Genomic DNA, 18,204 nt, shown 5'->3' with positions numbered 1-18,204 from the left:
GAGAAAAAAAAAAGGTGAAAACAACAACTCATTCTAATGAAACTTTTGATGATACATTTTCCAATCAAGTTGATTTGAATCCCTCGCACAATTCCATTTAAACCAGGTAATGTTGCAGTTCCTAATAAAGTTACTAGCTCAAAGGTGGCTAACCCCAGTCTTGGATCTTGGCGAGCGTTTATTTTGGAAACGAGTCAAACGACCGCCTCCGCACACTCGCGAGTCAAGAAACGACACGATGCTGTGATGATCAGAACGTATTGTTGTTTCATGTCTGATGGTCTCATGTGTGTCTCCCACAGACCCCCAGTGCCTGGGCCGATGAATGCGGAGAGAAGAAGAGGAGCTGTCACAAGCGCTCAGCCTCCTGCGGCAGCACTGACCAGCTAAAAGAGGTCAGGACGCGTTTAGGGCCTGATCTCCTCTCCTCCCCCGTGCTTTGTTCCATTCAGCAGGAGCAGGGCCGGGGCTGGACCCCCTCGTTGTCTTTCTCTCCCCCAGTGTGAGATTGTGGATGAGGAGACGAGGCAGCAACAGGGTGTTGGGGAGGGGAAGATTGAGGCTGTGTCATTATCATATTATTGGCAGTCTCTAGTGAACCAGAAGCAGCCTGGTGTCACCTCGCATTTCACCCTCCCTTCCTCCTGTTTGTGTGTACACCCTTCCTTCCCCTGTCACATCCTCCAGTTGCTTCATACACTGTTCTCTCTATTCAGCCTATCTTCTTCCTCTCCTCCACCACTTCAAGAGTCTCCTCCCTTTGTATATCTCTGCTGTGCCCCTTGAGTGTCAGGGATTCACAGGTGTCTGTACGTACATTATCTTCCTGTCACTCTTTATCTCAACTGCCATCTCTCGCTGCTCAGTCGACTCTAAACTCTAGTGTGTGTACTACTTCATAGTTAATCATTTCCTACACAGTCAGCAGGTCATATGTGCACTCACACACACACACACACACACACACACACACACACACACACTGTAGGCAAATCTGATGGAAACCTACTGAGCTCCCTACCTGAATGCGGTATTATTGTGGTTTGCATGAGTATTGCTGTTTGCTGCCTAAGCAGACCATTTCAAATCAGTCAAATGTGAAGTTCAGTTTCAGTTCGGATGCTCCCCTAGAAAGTATCTGCCTCAGTAGGCAGTGAGGAACCTCTCTCTTAGTTTTTGAACAGAGCTGTTTTCTCTGGTACAAGCATCACATCATGTAATAATAATAATAATAATTCATTACATTTATATAGCGCTTTTCTCAGCACTCAAAGCGCTTTACATAGAAGGGGGGAATCTCCTCAACCACCACCACCAATGTGCAGCATCCACTTGGATGATGCGACGGCAGCCATATTGCACCAGAAAGCCCACCACACACCAGCTTACTGGTGGAGAGGAGACCGTGATGAAGCCAATCAGTATATGGGGATGATTAGGAGGCCATGATGGACAGAGGCCACTGGTCAAATTTGGCCAGGATGCTGGGGTTACACCCCTGTACCTTCACAAACAACACAAACCCCTCTGCACCACAGTCACACACAGATAAAGCCCACACATACACATTAAGACCTGGTCAGAAATGCCTCTGTGGGAATTAATGTTGTCACATCCTGGCTGCTACAGGCTTCAGGTGAGATTATGCTAACGTCTCATTAAGGGTGTCGCTCATAGCCTGTATTTACTGACTTGAGGCTGGACTTAAACTCGACATCTGATCCCATCTGTACATGTATTCCCCGTCTCTTCCCTAGGCTGGGGTAAAGAGAGAGGGAGCGGGAGTGTGTATTGGTTTTCTGTCTAACAGACGGATGTTTATAAAGGAAAGAGTACTAATGTAATCGATCATAAGTGTTTTTGTAAGCATGTGTTTGGGGTGGAGAGGGTTGGGGTGTTTATTTGTCTACAAACTTGGAGGAATGCAGTGCAATGAGACAATCAACAAACCCATCTGACCCTGGGCTTTGACTCGCCCATTACCAGAGTTTAATAAGACAGTCATTATAGCACAATAAACTCAGGACCAAGCATGCTGACCCCTGGAGGGGTTTATTTTGCAATAATGACCAACTGTCATGTAGGGTTTTTTTGTGTGAAATGGAATGGTGTCTTTTATCTAAGCAACAGTGCTCTGAAAGTTCACTTGAAGTGAGAAATAAGATCTGTCCTGACAATCTCTCTCTTTCTCTCTCTCTCTCTCACTCTCTCTCTGCGTGTTTCAGATTGTGAAGCTGAGACAGCAGCTCCAGCGCAGTAAACACAGCAGCCGTCACCATCGCGACAAGGACCGCAAATCTCCTTTCAATGGCAACCATGCTGCTTTCATCCAATCACAGGTGAGCTATTTCTCAACTGGTCTGAACCCAGAAATCCTGGTGGAGAGGGTTACCTGGGGTGGTGTGTTGATAGTTACCAACAGGAACCCCTTTTTTTTTTTTTTTTTGCCTCTTTTTTGCTCTCATATATCACGTTTTTAGCAGTGCCCCCTCCCCCCATCATAAGCTGATGGTCTATCAGTATTTTTGCCAAATAATAGTCAAAGCTGTATTTTCCAGCATCATTACTCCAGTGTTCCGTGTCGCATGATCCTTCAGAAATCACATTGAGATAGAGAGATTAGTAATTATGGTCAGAGAAAGCTCATGACAAGGTATCGCATTAGTGACCACAGTCACTGTGTGTGGAGACGGGCCGACACAAGTAGAGCTGGAGAGCCAGAGAGTTCTGATGGAGTCATAGAGGACGAGCTGCACTTCCTCACCGAGTGCAGCAAGTATAAAAACATCAGAGACACTTATTTGACACCAATAGAACATATTTTACCTCAATTCCAACAAGCGAGCCTCATAAACAAACTGTCTTATATTTTGGGAGAGAAAGAAGAATGTATTCACCTGGCAGCGCAGTATGTGTCTTCCTGCCATCATATGAGGGACAAGGGCTGAACCCTCTTTTCCCTTTAAACTACTCTCTGTACTTATTTATTTTTATTTTTTTTTTATTGTGATATATTTATGTATAATATGGAAGTGTTTTTTTCCCCCTTTTATTTATCTAGATGTTTGTATATGTCTATTGCTTTGGCAATATTGTGCTATTTTACACAGTCATGCCAATAAAGCTCATTTGAAATTGAAGAGAGAGAGAGAGAGTGTCTGTTTGTTAACATAAGCGTAGCACAGTGCAGTGAGTGCACTTAATGCCATATAAGCAGAAGAAGAAACTGAACACAAACATTGTGTATCATCAATGCAGTTGTAGTTGAGAACTAGAAGTCATAGTTATTCTGCCACATTCTCTCTCACACATTCTGAAAGAACGTGAGTGGGTAAGTGTGCATACCCGTGTGTAAAAGCGTGTCACAGTGTGTGTTTGTGTGTGTACTTGCACTCTGGTCGTAATTGGCAAGACCAGGTGCAGGCTTGCAGGCTGTTTCAGAGTGAAAGACCTCTCTTCACGAAGACAAAAAACAGTGAATAAATTACTGTGGCCTCTCGCTTGCCTTGTCTCCCTCCCTCCCTCCCTGCCTCCGTCTTTTTCTCGCTCTCTCGCTCTGTTTTGTGTTTGTCCATGAATTAGTCCAGCATGTGGTGAATGTGCCGCACGCCTGGCCTTTACTGTACTATAGCTGCCAGCCAGTCAATTAAAGGCCACACTCTGTCCGGCCCGCTGGATGTGTGGTTTTGGGGCCCGTTGTACGGCTGGGGCTTTTTTTTTTTTTTTGTGCATGTGTCGGGCTCAAGCACCATCTGTTGTCTCACTGTATTCATCTTTTGTATTTAATCCTCTGAACTGTACTCAGACTCGGCCCCTCTGTTGCACAAAACACCAAACTACTCACAGCTAGGTCCGAATTGGACAAGAATACTGATTTGACCAGCGCAGATGTACAGAATCCCCACTTAAAATCTGTGTTCAGAATGGAGTACTAGCTTACTATTGGATGTGCAGTATACTGTATGCTTCAAGTTGCCTACCTATTTAAATAATTAGGTGAAACGGTACAATATTTATATGATTATTCATTATTATTTATATTTATTTTATTCCACGATAAATATTTGAAACCGTAGTAAAATGGTAATGATCACTGTCACATGACTCACATGACACATTTCACGTGAATGGCGTTCAGCTGGTGTCAACTTGGAAATGAAAATGGTTAAATTACTTTCTGCCTTGTTTGCTTTCTTCAGTGAGAGATTTGCAGCATTTCCTTTGTTGTTTTTTTTGGTGAGAAAGCATATGGAAATGCTAACCTGCTATTCCAGGAACCCAGTCTACTACTAATGTGATCATTATACACAAACATAGACTTGCATCTGCCGTCCCCTCCAGCAGATGTAAGTGGGGTTGATTGAACAGTGTATCATTAATCAGTGCCATTCCGTTCTGCCTCCGACTGCTATGAAGAGAACTACAGGAATACGAAGTGGAACTGGTTTTTTGAAGGTTTATTTATTCAGGGGGTTTCTCTGCTGTGTATTAGCCTTAATTTGAAGCAGCTGAGGTTGAGTTTAGAGCCTGAGAGATGCCCAGGCTGGGTGATTATAACAAGCATGCATTTATTTGGACGTGAGGGGGCATTTTTCTCCGCCTCAGGCTGAGTGGTAGTGATGTTTCTCGGCTGGGCCGTTGGGGTCGGGTGACGCCCAGTGGGTAATGTAGACTGGAAACTCTCTGGCTTCCATCACAGGACCTGCCTGCAATTGTTTTGTCACCGTAAGCACTTAGTCTGCCCAAGTTCAACCCCCAAATTTTATCATAAACTTCCATTTCTCTCTGTCTCTGAGTCTTCTACTTCCTTTTTGTCTTGGCACTCCGATGTAAATGCACTTTCCTAAAGAACACACACAACGTGACCTCTGTGTAGAGGGGGAGGGCTGCAGGGATGTGTGTGTGTGTGTGTGTTTGTGTCGTTTCAAGGGCTGAGTCGGGTGTGCGTGGGGGAGTTCTCCCCATTATGTGCGTGGAAAGCAGCTAAAGATGAAGTGGCAGTCATGAAAATGGCATTCTTTCCAGAAATAAAAGCTCTGAAGAGGGGGAATAAGAAAAGAGAAGGAATGAAAGTTGCATTTGAAGATCTTTGAGAAATCCGGCCATAAGGTCACCGGCCATAAGGTCAGCAGCTCCATGAGAAGAAAAAAAGAAGAACAACATCAGAGGAGACAGAAATACGGGTGAACAGCTGTGGAGATGTTTGTCTCTTCTTCAGGCTTGGGAATTTTTGCTTTGTCACGGATTGCAGAAACGACAGACTTCATCATAGGCCATGCTTAGAGTAGATGCTATATTTGTTATAAATAAAAACAAGGCGGTTGTACAGTCTGTTCAATATGTTGTACTGTTGTGTACCTACGTGTGTCAATAGTTCAGCTAGTTAGGGTTAGCAACCTTGAAACATGTCTTTCCAAAAATTTCCAGTCGACAAGAAGTCATGAGATGTGTCTCAAATGACAAACTTATAGCCAGACCTGCTCTAGGAGCCCCTGTCCTGCAGAGTTTAGCTCCAACTTACCTCAACACCTAGTAAGACCTTGATTAGCTGGTTCAGGTGAGTTTAACTGGGGTTGGAGCTAAACTCTGCAGGCCAGTGGCCCTCCAGGAGCAGGACTGGACACCCCTGGTCTAGTATATGAGTGATTTCATCATTCTACAACGGAGTCTGATAGTCCCTTCCACTATGCAAGAAAAGCTGAAACAGTTGAGTGCATGAAGTATATGCTGGTGTAGTTTATGTGACCATTGCTATTATAAATGTGCAATGAAATACAGCAGTGGACATTTACTTGCACTTCTGAAATGGGTAACATCCTTGATGTTTTTGAGAGTGAAAATGAGGATGTAAAATAATTTGTTTGTTTTTTAGTTTATATTATTACTTATAAGCTAACCTCCAGAAACATAATAGAAAGATCTGAAAAATGCATTACATGATACCTTTAAGTTAGCATGACACATTGCATGGCTTCTACTTCCATCCCTTGTTTTGGTTTAACATCAAAACTCAAATAATAATAGCATCTACTCTCATCAATAACACTAAGTACTGCCAAGTTAGTCTGCTTATCTTCCCTAGTCATGCTATGTATATTAGCTTGGCCCTAAGTAAGCTAGCACGACTGTACTGTGCGCTTAGCACTTTGCGGTCAGTTTGTTAGTCGATTTTTGGCAGATTCGATAGTCTCTCAGATCTCCATGACATTCAGAGTTTGATCATTCATGTGTGATGTAGTGCAGGGTAAAGGCCAGTGATAAAGGATCCTGGTAACTCGCACACCTCCTGGCTTTGTTCTCTATCTCCTCTGCTCTTCTTGTCTGTCGAGTGCTGTGTTCGATGATCAATAATTAACAGTTTTTGGCTGCTTTCTGGGTTTGACTGCTGTTTTTGTGTCTGAAGGATTGAGCACATCTTTCCCTGCATTCTTGCCATTCTCTGTGTGGGAGTCCACAGCGCCTGCTAGTGTCAGAAATGAGGAGTGCAGAGGCAGTGTGTGTGCCGTTGCTAGAGCATTCGGATGAAATTATGTACTCTACTCTTTTTAGCTTTAGTTTGATCTCATTTCAAAGTCTTACATTTTAGAATATTTCAGGCTGAAGGTAATCTCTATCATAATCTCTAATCTCCTTTTTTTGGGTTTACTGAGAATTTTAATGTGTTGTTTCTTTGCCACAGTTGATGAATTTATTGGCAGGACTTCTGATGGATTAAGTTTTTTGATCACTTGTGACTTGTATTTTTCTAACCTTCTACTGGAACAGTGACCACAACAATAGGAACTTCTCAGGTTTTGTTTGATCTCAGTGGTTCTGAACCTGAATATGTTGTGAATCCAGAGAGACAGAAGAGATGCGTGTGTGAGTCATTTGAGCTTGCGTGGGGCTTTGGAGGGGTCATTCCTTAAAGTCATTCTACACAAACCTTTAGTTAAGCACCGGTCAACAACTTCAGCCCCATGAATCTCTTGTTTTTATAAAGACCATAGTGGTCAAAGAAAGGCTGACGTGAAAGTGCCCAGTATAGCTATCAAGGCCTGGAGACCTTTCAAAGGGATTCTTCTGTCTAACCTCTCGTTTTAAAGGCAGACTGTGGTAACCAATACAGGCCTCCATACCAGTGAAGAAAAGCCTTTTACATGCTGTCGGGAAGACTTTCACTGTTTTACTGAGGCTTCTGTGCGTGTCCATGGACACTGAGTTTTTTTAATCCTTGTAATTTTGGTACAACTAAAAGAAACAGGGCAAAATGAAGTTATTTTTATATATATGCAGTTTTATTTGATTGTACATTCGGCCCTCAGTTGTAGTTAAATTCTAAGGCAGCATCCAACTAAAATGGAGCCTCATAAGTGACTGATTTGGGACATGCTTCATAGAAACTCTCACAAATAGCGTTGCTCGCATGACACTTACGATTGGTGCCACTCCCAGGTGATTCCAGTAGAGTCTAGCATTAGTATATGTTGCGATACTTTACTTTAATAGAGTTCAACAGTCGGCTTTCGTAAGTAAAAATCACATTGATTTTCTCCACATGGGAATTGATTTTCAATGATAACTTATAAACCTTTAAAGGCAGACCTGCTGTGAGCTCCGAAGTTGTTAATCGATGGTATATGTGTTTTGTAGAATCCATCAGCCTGCATCATTTCATCTTATTTTTGAAATAATACTGTTTGGCAGTGGAATTTCTGGGAGAAACTACATTACCCATGACTGTGTACAAAAAGCTCCACCAATCTGAGAATTGCGACAAGCAAGCCACGACAAATGAACTCTGAATATAGGTCATTCGCAGTGCTTCATGGGATTTGGTGGCTGATGAAGTTTCCCTTCGCTTTCAAACTACCTGTACAGAAACAATATATCTTAAGTTTGAGACTAAGTAGTTTGAAAGCGAAGGGAAACTTCAGCCACCAAATCCCATGAAGCACTGCGAATGAAATAATCAACAATGGATAAATATAAAACTATTGATTTATGATTTTAATTAGGTATACAGAAACAATATATTTTAAGTTTGAGACTACCCAATTAAAATCATAAATCAATAGTTTTATATTTATCCATTGCTGATTATTTCATTCACAGTGCTTCATGGGATTGTAGTTCTTTCCCTCTTCAAAGCTGTTAAGTAAATAGTCTTGTACGTTTTTCATTTCGTCCAATACTTTTTCAAATGTAATGTTGCGATTCACTTCGTAGTTAGTAGCCGTGACCGTAAGGACGCTGAAAAAGTGGATGGACACGCTGTATAATGCTGTAAGTTGCACTGTATAAGCATTTGGAACAGCCTTCTCATTTTGGAACAGGGTTCACATTTAAGCCAGGCTTTGCTCTGTCTAACTTATTAATTATTTAGTCCACTTAAACTCCTTTCTTACAATCAACCGCAAGCTTCAACAACCCAATGATATGACCAAGTCCCAGCCATATGTTGTTTTTGTTTCTTTGTTCTTTGATAATAAATTTAATTTGTACATCACAGTACAGAGGAGAAAATCTGTCGCCACTCCAGTTACATCGCAACTGTAAACACATTTTCCACACTCTGCCACCTTTGTCTGCCATTGTCTATTTTAGGCATCGACATTTCTGCTCCTGTAGTTAATGAACTTTAATCGAGACCTCCGAAGTAAATGGCTAACATCTGTGTTCAACTGGTTAGCATGGGTTTGTTAGCAATCCTCTGCGGCCTCCATAGGCGTCACCAAAGTGCTGAGCCATGTTTCTTCTGTCTGAAGATGACGACAATCAGATCATTAGTGCTGACAGTGAGTAGTATCATGTCGTCCTTCATTGTGGTCAGGCCGTACATTTCCTTTAATGTCACGGCACGCCACTGGAAATCTTATACGTAAACAAATATTTGCCTCCTAGCGACCGCTCGCGAGAAAGTTGCTAGGAAATAGACAAAATCACTTAACCGGTGTATTGTTTCGAGGTGACCTCGAGGGTCAGGGTTTCTCTCAGCTGTTTTCTATCCTGATGAGCAGATAAATAACCAAACCACCCAGAAGAAAAGAGTCCAGAAGACTTTTATGTTGAAACAATGTGATGTCCGATTAAACACACACATGCACGCTGGAGAGGAAAGATGCATGGAGTGATGCTGCATGTGAGTTTAAAACCTGGCTTGCTCTATTGAGATGGTAATGAAGCAGATCTGGCGTGCTTTAAGCGAGGGCCACCGCAGGGCCACACAGCTCTCAGCAACGTCCTGCTAATGCCCTCGCATTGTTCCCTCTTACCCTGAGAAAGAAGAGGGGGAGGGACGGACGACGAGAGCAGTGCTATGTATTTTAAGAAAGGGGGTGAGATGGAGAAATACACTTGGAGAGGAAAGCTCAGAACAAGGGAGAGAGAGGGGGGGGGCAGACATGATGAAGAGAGACAGGAAGGAGGGGGGGCCGAGAGAACTAAAATCCAGAGCATGAGCCACGACAGAGCACAGAACAGAGAGAGAGAGAAAGAGAGACCGGTGGACCAGGAGGAAGACCGGACCTCTCTCTGACAGGATGACAGGAAGTGGACTCTCTGGAAAGGTGACGTTTTTGTTCAGTCTTTCATCTGTCGCAGAAGTCGTCGCAAACAGCAGTTAGCATAGATGTCACGTTTTAGATTTAACTCAGTAAGTGCGTTTTGCATGCGTCATGTTATCTATCTGTGTCCCGGTACAGTCGTGAGGTGTGCTCCGCGGACACACAAGCGAGAATCCGAAATCTGCTAGGCAGACCGAGTTACATAACTCTCTGATCTGCAGAGGAGACCAACACGTTACCATGCAGTGTGTCTGTATGCTGTGGTGTGAAAACACGTACCCCTGTTAGTGTTTAGCATCATATGGTAACTGAAGTGTGTGCTGACAGTGTGTGAATATGCGGGACTTGATTCAGCTGCTGTGTAATGCTGTTGCTGGAAGTTTTCACACAGGCAGTGTTTACTTTCAGAGGCATATCTGCTCTAATTTTGAGGTCGTCTCTCTGTGTTATGCACACTGCACTCACTCTCACACACACACACTTATCTTCTTTGCTTTTCTGATGCTTCTTGATCACTCATTGTTACAAACTACATGCGCATAAACCTAAAACACATTTAATTTAATAATATATTATCGGTAACATATAACAACATAAAATATACTGTACAAATACACATCATACAAAATACACAGCTCGACTTGGACTCAGTTGAGCTCATGTGGGAAAGATTGTTCAAGCATATGCAGAAAGCACTAGGTCAAGGCTCCAACACATTCTACTTTAAAAACATCACATACAGCAAATATTCACACCTTCTCATTCTCTCCTGTTACAGGCTCCTATTCCAAAGAGTGTCCTGATCTCTATTCCCATCTCCAAGTCTTCCGTCTCTCGTTTCCGGAACAGCGTGGAGGGGCTGAATCAGGAGATTGAGCGCATCATTATCCGAGACACAGGAGACAGAGAGGAGCAGCTTATTGTGAGTGTTTTTGCAGAATCATGTCAAGCACACTCTGTTACATAATCAGGTGTCCTCATAGAATCCCTTAAAGACACTGTGTGTGTGTTCAGCTAAAGGTTTGTTTCTGTTGTTTATAATCATTACACTTTTTCTCTGCCCAGCCTCAGGAGGCTCCAGACGGGCATCGGGCTCCTCCGCCCCTCTGCCAACGCAGCGCCAGCTCCCGCAGCATCGACACACAGACGCCCCTGGGCATCGCAGCGGGCAGTAACCACAGCAACAGCAGCAGCCGTTCTCAATCCATCTCACCCACGTTCCTAAACGTGCCAAGTGAGCCCTGCAGCGATAGTCCGTCTCCGCACGAGGACGAGACTCTGGCTGACGGCTGTGAGAAAGGTACAGCTCACATATTTTCACACCCACATACACACACTCTGGCCTGTTCACATGTCCTTAGGCCCACACAGATCTGCACACGCTTTTTCTGCATTGATGTGTATGAAAATGTGTGGAATGGTTTTAAACGTGCTCAAATTTGTTATATGGTGCTGAGAGTGCGACGCTATTATTAGTAGCTAAAAGCTTCATCAAAATAGTGTAACTTTGCCAATTTTCAAGTTCAACCCACTTTGGATTGTTACAGTTTCTATAGTATATGTAAATGAGCAATGTTTACTCGTTCTTCGTGTTACCTGGATCCAAGAAATTCACGTTTAATGGACAGCTTCATGGCTTTCGTCAAAACCACAGATTATACTTCCACATTTTTGTGTCCCCGCCCACGGGCAGTCGGATTGACAGAGGGATATTAACAGAACGGTTATTGTAAGAGTAGTTTTATCATCAAATTATACTTTGTACCATATTTTGTTTGCCCTTTCAAAAGCCTTATGGAAAAAAATGGAACACTATGGCAACAGCTTTCTAACCTGTACGTGACAGCGTTTTGCTTCAGACAGAACGGCACTTTCTTTCAGTTGTTTCCCTTCATTTGGCCTAGAACTCTGTGTTCATGGTCATCCAGTTTGAAATGTTGACTACAAACATTAACAAAAGGTTTTTCAGATTTTCACTCGCGCCATTCTCTCCGTATTTCATGTCTCCTGCATACTCAGTGGTTTCCTGAGGCCCGCAAATTATATGCAATATCCCGGAAAAAGAGCGTGCGAGAAAGAAGCCCTGTTTCCACCTGGTGTTAAGATGCGTTTTCAGTGATCAGATCACAAATGGTCAGCCAAGACACCATTACCATTACATCTGGTATTATCATACGTTTCAAATGCGTCTCCTGTGACCACTTGCATATGATAATATAATATAATATAGTATACGGCCTTTTGACAATAGCGATGTGCCCGAAGCTTACTTCTGAATTCGGAAAGGCACAGAAAATATATACCACATTCTACGGAGCCCCTAAAGGGACATGGTTAGGCTTTCTGTGGAAGTGGGTTACATTACAGCACATCAGATTTCACTTATCATGTGAAGAAAGTAAGGAGAGATAACTGATAGGACGATGGTGGAGGATTTGGTGCACAACAAATCCTGAGCGTAATTGATAAATATCTGATCTTGAAAAATGTGCGATCTGTATCGCCGCTCCCCATACACAGAGTATGTGTGATCACAAATTGAAAAGTGCCCCTTTAAATAAGTTACTATCCACCAATCAGCTAGTTGATTTTATTTAGATTTTTTTTATAAAATCATTTTTTTTTATGAATTTTATTATTTTAATAATATTATTTGTAATATTTTTGCGATTTGCACATTTTAAGAGATTAATTTAAAGACAGACTGTCATTCGTACTTCTCCATTTTTTTGTTGAGTACTATGATAGTTTTTTTTTAAATAAAAGGTTTTATATTTATATATATATATATATATATATATATATATATATATATATATATATATATATCTACATTCTACTTATGCATTTTTAAGATGTGTCAATTTCAAAATAATTCTGCACTTTATCAAGTTGTTTTTTGGTGGATTAAGACTGATTATTCAACTAATTGTTCAGCTCTCTGTTGAATCTCTGATAAGCCTGTCCGTGTTGTATTGTCATTATACTCATTTTTTTCTTGTACCATTTTCACAGATCTAGCCCCCTGCTCACCACTACCCAAATACGCCTCATCCCCGAAGCCGAACAACAGCTACATGTTCAAACGCGAGCCACCCGAGGGCTGCGAGCGAGTCAAGGTCTTCACAGAGGAAACGCAGTGAGTGCTGCAGTGTGTCTGAAACACTGCTTTATCTGCTCTCTCTGCACTCAGTTTTCCACTGTTGTGTTGCGGCATGAGCCTTGAAATGATGATAGCGTAACATTTACACCGACTTCAAAGCTGAGTCAGTGCTTCTCACCGTCTTATCGCTCTCCTTTTTCTTCTCCTCAGGGCCAGGCCTCCACGAGAGATCCCACAGTTCCTGTGCCCAGATAGGAACAAGGTCAACTTCATCCCCAAGAGCGGCTCCGCGTTCTGCCTGGTCAGCATTCCCAAACCGCTGATGCCCACACAGGAGCTCAACAACCTCAAGAACCAGAGCGCCGCCCGCCTCACGCCCGAACCCGAGCCGAGAGTCTCGCGGAGAACCTGCATGCTTTCCCAGCAGCCCTCAGGCTCCTCCCCCTCCTCCTGTCTGTCAGAGAGTTAGACACGCCCCTCATCGAGCGTCCTAGCAACTGCATCCACACACTCTGCACATTTCAATAGTCGAACGTGATTAAAAAATATAAAAAAATCGGACTCTAAGAGAACAAAGTGTTTATTAATAAATGACGGCTTTCGTTGGGTGAAAAGAAGATGAAACGGTTGCCTTTTGCTATGCACATTTTTAGCTTTGTGCTTGTTCTCAAAGAACAAAGAGGCCATTTTGGGGGTTTTGGGTTTGGGATAAATGTATGTAGCTTTATATTATTGCTCTACCTTTCATAGAGCGAACCTGAGAAAGTGTCTCGGATCACTACGAATAGTGGCTACATAGATCCGTTTTTGTGAGACACAATGTATATTTTATAATAGTTTGCAGTGGATCGCGTTTGCGAGAATCGTTTCTATCGTACTAGGACCAGCACATCATTGAATACAAATGATGCCATTTCAAGTGAGACCAAGAGACCTGGTGGGATGAATTCTGGGTTGATGAAGGTCTCTCAGACTGAATCGTTGTCACAGTTGCAGGCCTTCTCCGTTCAGTCCACACAAAAAGCAGCAGGGGAACAGGAGGGACCGGTTCTCTGCCTTTTCTCCTCTACCTTTCTCACTGGCGGCGAGGAGACAGAAAGGCGTTAAAGATAAGAATAGCGAGTGTGAGAGAAATCGGCGTGTTTGACAGCTACAGGACGAGTGGCCTGTAAACCTGATTCTTTTGTTTGCATGGCTGTAAAATGCGTTTCAAATGCATATGGGTCCAAACTCTGAACTTCAAACCCAGCAGGGAACAAAGTGAGAGGAGGGCACGACAGGATCTGGGTGGACAGACAGATGGAGTGTTTTCTCACCTCTCACAATGATTAAGCCGATTTAGCTCCAGGAATGTTTGGAAAAAAGGACACGATAAGAACAAAATCAAATTGCGAAAATGTAACGCATCAATGTCCAGGTAGTTACCAGTTCAGATGTCCATCAGAACATTCATGTAATGTTTCCTGTGATATCCAATGAAATAGTTTACAAAGTCAGAGCACATTATTGTCACCAGATTGATTTAATGCATGCATTCTGGGAAATTTCAGTCAAGTGTGTGTGTGTGTGCGTGCGTGTGTGTGTGTGTATCACTAGATTCAAGCAATTAAAAACAGCAGAGTTTCTGTCCGTTTCCGTGTCTAAATGAACTAGGCTGCTTACGTTGCTGTCATTTTCATCATTGTTGAGCATTTGGGCTGATTTCCTGTGCTGTAGTTGTTTTTAATCATTATTTTGTAAGAAATCAAGTAGTGTCTGATGAAAGATTGTCGTTTTATGCAGCTCACGCAAGTGCTTCTGTAGACTTGGCCAAAGAAAACATTTCCTGTGGCTCAGTGACAATTTATTGTAGATAGAAGAGATGGAATTATAAGGCGACTTAGAGGGATAGATCACCCAAAAATGAAAAATCAGTCTCTCAGCCTCATGTCCTTCCAAAACTCTATGACTGACTGACTTCTGTGGAACATGAAGATTTTTTTTGAGGAACCTTTCAGTGTTTTGTTCTTTTTTGGTCCATACAATGGAAGTCAATGGTCACCAAAACTCTTCGGTTGCCAACGTTCTCAAAATCCCTTCTTTTATGTTCCACGGAAGAAATAAAGTCATACAGGTTTGAACTGAGAAAACAATGTACTAGTTGAACGCTGCATCAGTTTCAGGAGTGATTTAGGATTTCCAGCTTAAAGCTCAGTTGCCAGGATAACGCACAGGTCACGGATTGACGGATTGTCCGGCTCGTGATCATCTCTCGCTTGTGTTCTGTGCGGTTGTGCTTTGTGTGCAGGGTGGGGTTCCTCACAGTTATTTTGTTGGGAGGCATTTTTAGCAGAGTTCCTGTTTTTTTTTTGTTCACTGTTGAAGTTAAGGTATTGTTTTGAGCTTTAAGCAAAATACAACATAAACCTGGAATATTTGAGCACTTTTACACCAGCATTGTGAATCAGTATAGGGCCTCCATGTTTGAACTGAAATAAGCTCACAGCCTGTGATTACTATCATAGATCAGTACTCAGGAATGTAAAAGCAGCAATCTCTTCTGGCAACGGCACAAGAATCCAAGCGTCTCTTGCTCAAACACAAATTGATAATGTTTTATCAAGCGCTTTGTATATCTCCTTAGGATATGTATTGAAGTAGAGAAATCTCTCGCCGTAGGGCCAATATTAATATACTTTTATATGGGTAGTGGCCTTCTTTCTAATTCGAGCGGAATATCAGTCAGATGTTAACAATCCATATGTACCTTAACACGGGGACAGTGATGTATGATGGGATACTGTGTTGTATGCTGTCTGTCTCAGTGGATGTTTCTGCACATACTGTACACCATGTAGTCTCCTGTGTTGTTACATCTATGGAACTCAACGGAATAAAGTTGCACTCGCTCCAAATGTCTGAGGGTGTTATTTGACGTAGGAGTTGAGCTTTGGGGTTAACCGCTTTTTCAATAATTACATGTCTTTGTTGGATGATGTGAAGTGCGTGATCATTTAGTTGGTGCTGGTATCAAAGAGACCCCAAGAATATTCAACTAAACCTTCCAAACTTAAGCATCATTAAAAATGTGTTTCATCTCTCGCTGAGAACAAGAAATGTGGAGTAATGAAAATATGTATTTTGGCAGTAGATGTCTAACATGTGTTTTTGGACGGACCCACACACGCCACCTAGTGGAAATCACGCTGTAATTATGCATGTCTTCATAAAAGTATGACCGTTTATTTTCAGTCCTCAGGCAAATATCTGGTAATATGATTGGTTTGGGGAAAAGTCAGGTCTAGGGAAAAATATATTAAATGCTTTTTGCAGAAACAAAAGGGATTGACACTAAATTCTACATACTTTAGCATCATAATAATACAGTATGATATTGTCTTAAGTTTGATGTCAGTAAGATTTTTTTTTTTAGGGAAATTCATACTTTTATTCAGAAAGGATGCATTAAGTTAATCAGAAGTGACCGTAAAGAAATGTATAATGTTACAAAACATTTCTATTTCACATAAATGCTGTTCTTTTGAACTTTCTATTCATCACATATTTTTTTATTAAAAAAAAATACATCCTTTGGAAGTAGAAGAAACCTCTTTAAAAAGGTATTCAAAAACCTTTTATCTTCCACATTTTTGAACGGTAGTGTAGTAGGTGTATAGAAATGTTGCACACTGCTTAATTTCACACTAACTGCTAGGAAAAACAGATTGAAAGAAATGTAATCTGATGCCAATGGATGATTATTTACCAAAATCGCAAGAACAAATATGTGCTTGCTTATTTACATACAAACGCCATTACAAAATGGCAATTTTCACATTTAAATCACAAACAGAATCGGACTTTTTTCATTTCATTCTGGGCCGATTTCAAAAGGTGATCCTCTCATACTGATATCTCCATTCACTAACTAGAACAACACAGATGAACTGATGAATGAATCCTCTATGGAGTTGATGAGTGGATCCATCAGTAAAGGGGTGCTGTGGTTTCGAGCGCCACACACACACACACAGAGTTGTGTGTCCAACAAGTGTAGCTGGAAGGTGTTTGAAATGATTCAGTCATGCAAACTCTTCAGCCGTCGTCTACTGACACCCCCTCCCTTCTCGCTCTCTTTTTTTCTGTAAGGTCTTTTGTGAATGTAGGGGCAAAAATGTTCACACGGAGGGCAGTCCAAACAGGGGCTTTTTCCCCAGTGACTCCCTACCCCAACTCATCCCCCCCTCCCAGAGACAGGGCCATTACACAGCAGTATTTCAGGTCAGTCCCAGACATCAATCCCACAATGCATCAGCACCTCATTGCCTCATGTTGCATTTAAACCCCACAGACACAGAATGAGCCAGGAGAAATGCAGGAAATAGACCATTGATGATCTTGCAGGCACACGTATGGCACTCTTTTGTTGTTTGAAACTAAAAGAAGGAAGAGGGGCTGAAAGAAGCTTGTCCGAGTGGAGCCCACATAATTGGACATGGTGTGTGTTTAGCCTCACTGGGGTTTCTGATTGAATCCACTAGGAAATATGACATTGCATAATAAGTCTGTGAACGCACCAGTGCTGGATCTCTTTGGGAAAAAACTGCAAATTGTTCTCCCAGTGAGCTCCAAGTGGTTCTGCTGACAGGTTCCATCAAAACCTCGGTGTGAGACTCTGAGTGTGAGCAAGAGCGGGACGCCCCACTGAGGCCCCGGGGAAGCTCGGCCTCTAATCACACTCCCAGCCTGGGATCATAGGCCCAGATTCCTCACGTTTTCTCTTCGCTATGAGCGTGCGAGACTCATTGTTACAGGCTCAGCTCAGACACCGTCCTGTTAGTTTAGACCTGACAAAGGATCAGCTGCTTCAACACAGTCATACAGACTCCTACAGGTCCATAGCACACACCGATCTTTTCCTGTTTGGTTTTTCTAGAATCTAGAGGAACGCAGAGAGACGAAGTTCCCCTAGTTCAAATTTGATAACAATTATTTAAGTCTCCTTGTTCAAGCAAATGCAGGGTTTGTTAAGTTCCTTTTTGATGGGGTTTAGGGAAGGGATGGGGTACATTTTGTTTTGTTAAGACGTATAGCGCCCCTTACCGGTGAGACATATGTATAACAACAAATATGTTCAATTTTATTGTTTCGCCAAGTCATCCGTTGAATATGGATGGAAGAATAATATTCCTTAGTAATTAAAAGTATTTATTCATAATAGTAAAATATAATAAAATGTATTATTGTTTTTGATTTAAAAATCATATGACGACGTGCATAATACAGAAATTTATTTTTACATGAGGAATATTTATTTATTTATACAAATGATGCATTGAAATAACATTAAGGTCTGATTTTGTTGTTAAGCAAAAGGACAAACAAGTTTCCCCCACATTTATGAACTTGTATTTGTCAAATTAAATGAAAGGTGTTTTTTACAGCACATTTCACAGATCAACGTGAAAATCTCGGATCAAAATTAGTCTACGTTTAAGACCATGATTTGTTCACTTTTCAGGACAATTACGCACATTTTACCCACAAATGATTATTTTCTTCTTTTTTTTTTTTTTT

At 41.9% G+C, this 18,204-nt stretch overlaps 1 protein-coding gene across 3 annotated transcripts in view; it reads left to right on the top strand.

Annotated features, from left to right (window-relative positions):
• The window catches only part of fam117bb (family with sequence similarity 117 member Bb), a 42,605-nt gene extending 27,063 nt beyond the window's left edge, over positions 1-15,542 (top strand). For all 3 annotated transcript variants that reach the window (XM_082175377.1, XM_082175376.1, XM_082175375.1), the window contains 6 exons: positions 303-395; positions 2,226-2,339; positions 10,324-10,467; positions 10,611-10,845; positions 12,561-12,684; positions 12,859-15,542. In XM_082175377.1, coding sequence (XP_082031503.1) covers positions 303-395; positions 2,226-2,339; positions 10,324-10,467; positions 10,611-10,845; positions 12,561-12,684; positions 12,859-13,117 — 969 coding nt within the window. In that variant the 3' untranslated portion in view covers positions 13,118-15,542. The remainder of the gene's footprint in view (positions 1-302; positions 396-2,225; positions 2,340-10,323; positions 10,468-10,610; positions 10,846-12,560; positions 12,685-12,858) is intronic.
• Positions 15,543-18,204: the final 2,662 nt, after the last annotated feature.

The sequence above is a fragment of the Leuciscus leuciscus genome, assembly GCF_965113295.1.
Source record: "Leuciscus leuciscus genome assembly, chromosome: 7".
NCBI lineage: Eukaryota > Metazoa > Chordata > Actinopteri > Cypriniformes > Leuciscidae > Leuciscus > Leuciscus leuciscus.
Note: the sequence above shows the minus strand (reverse complement) of the source record. Positions and strands in the feature narration are given on the sequence as shown.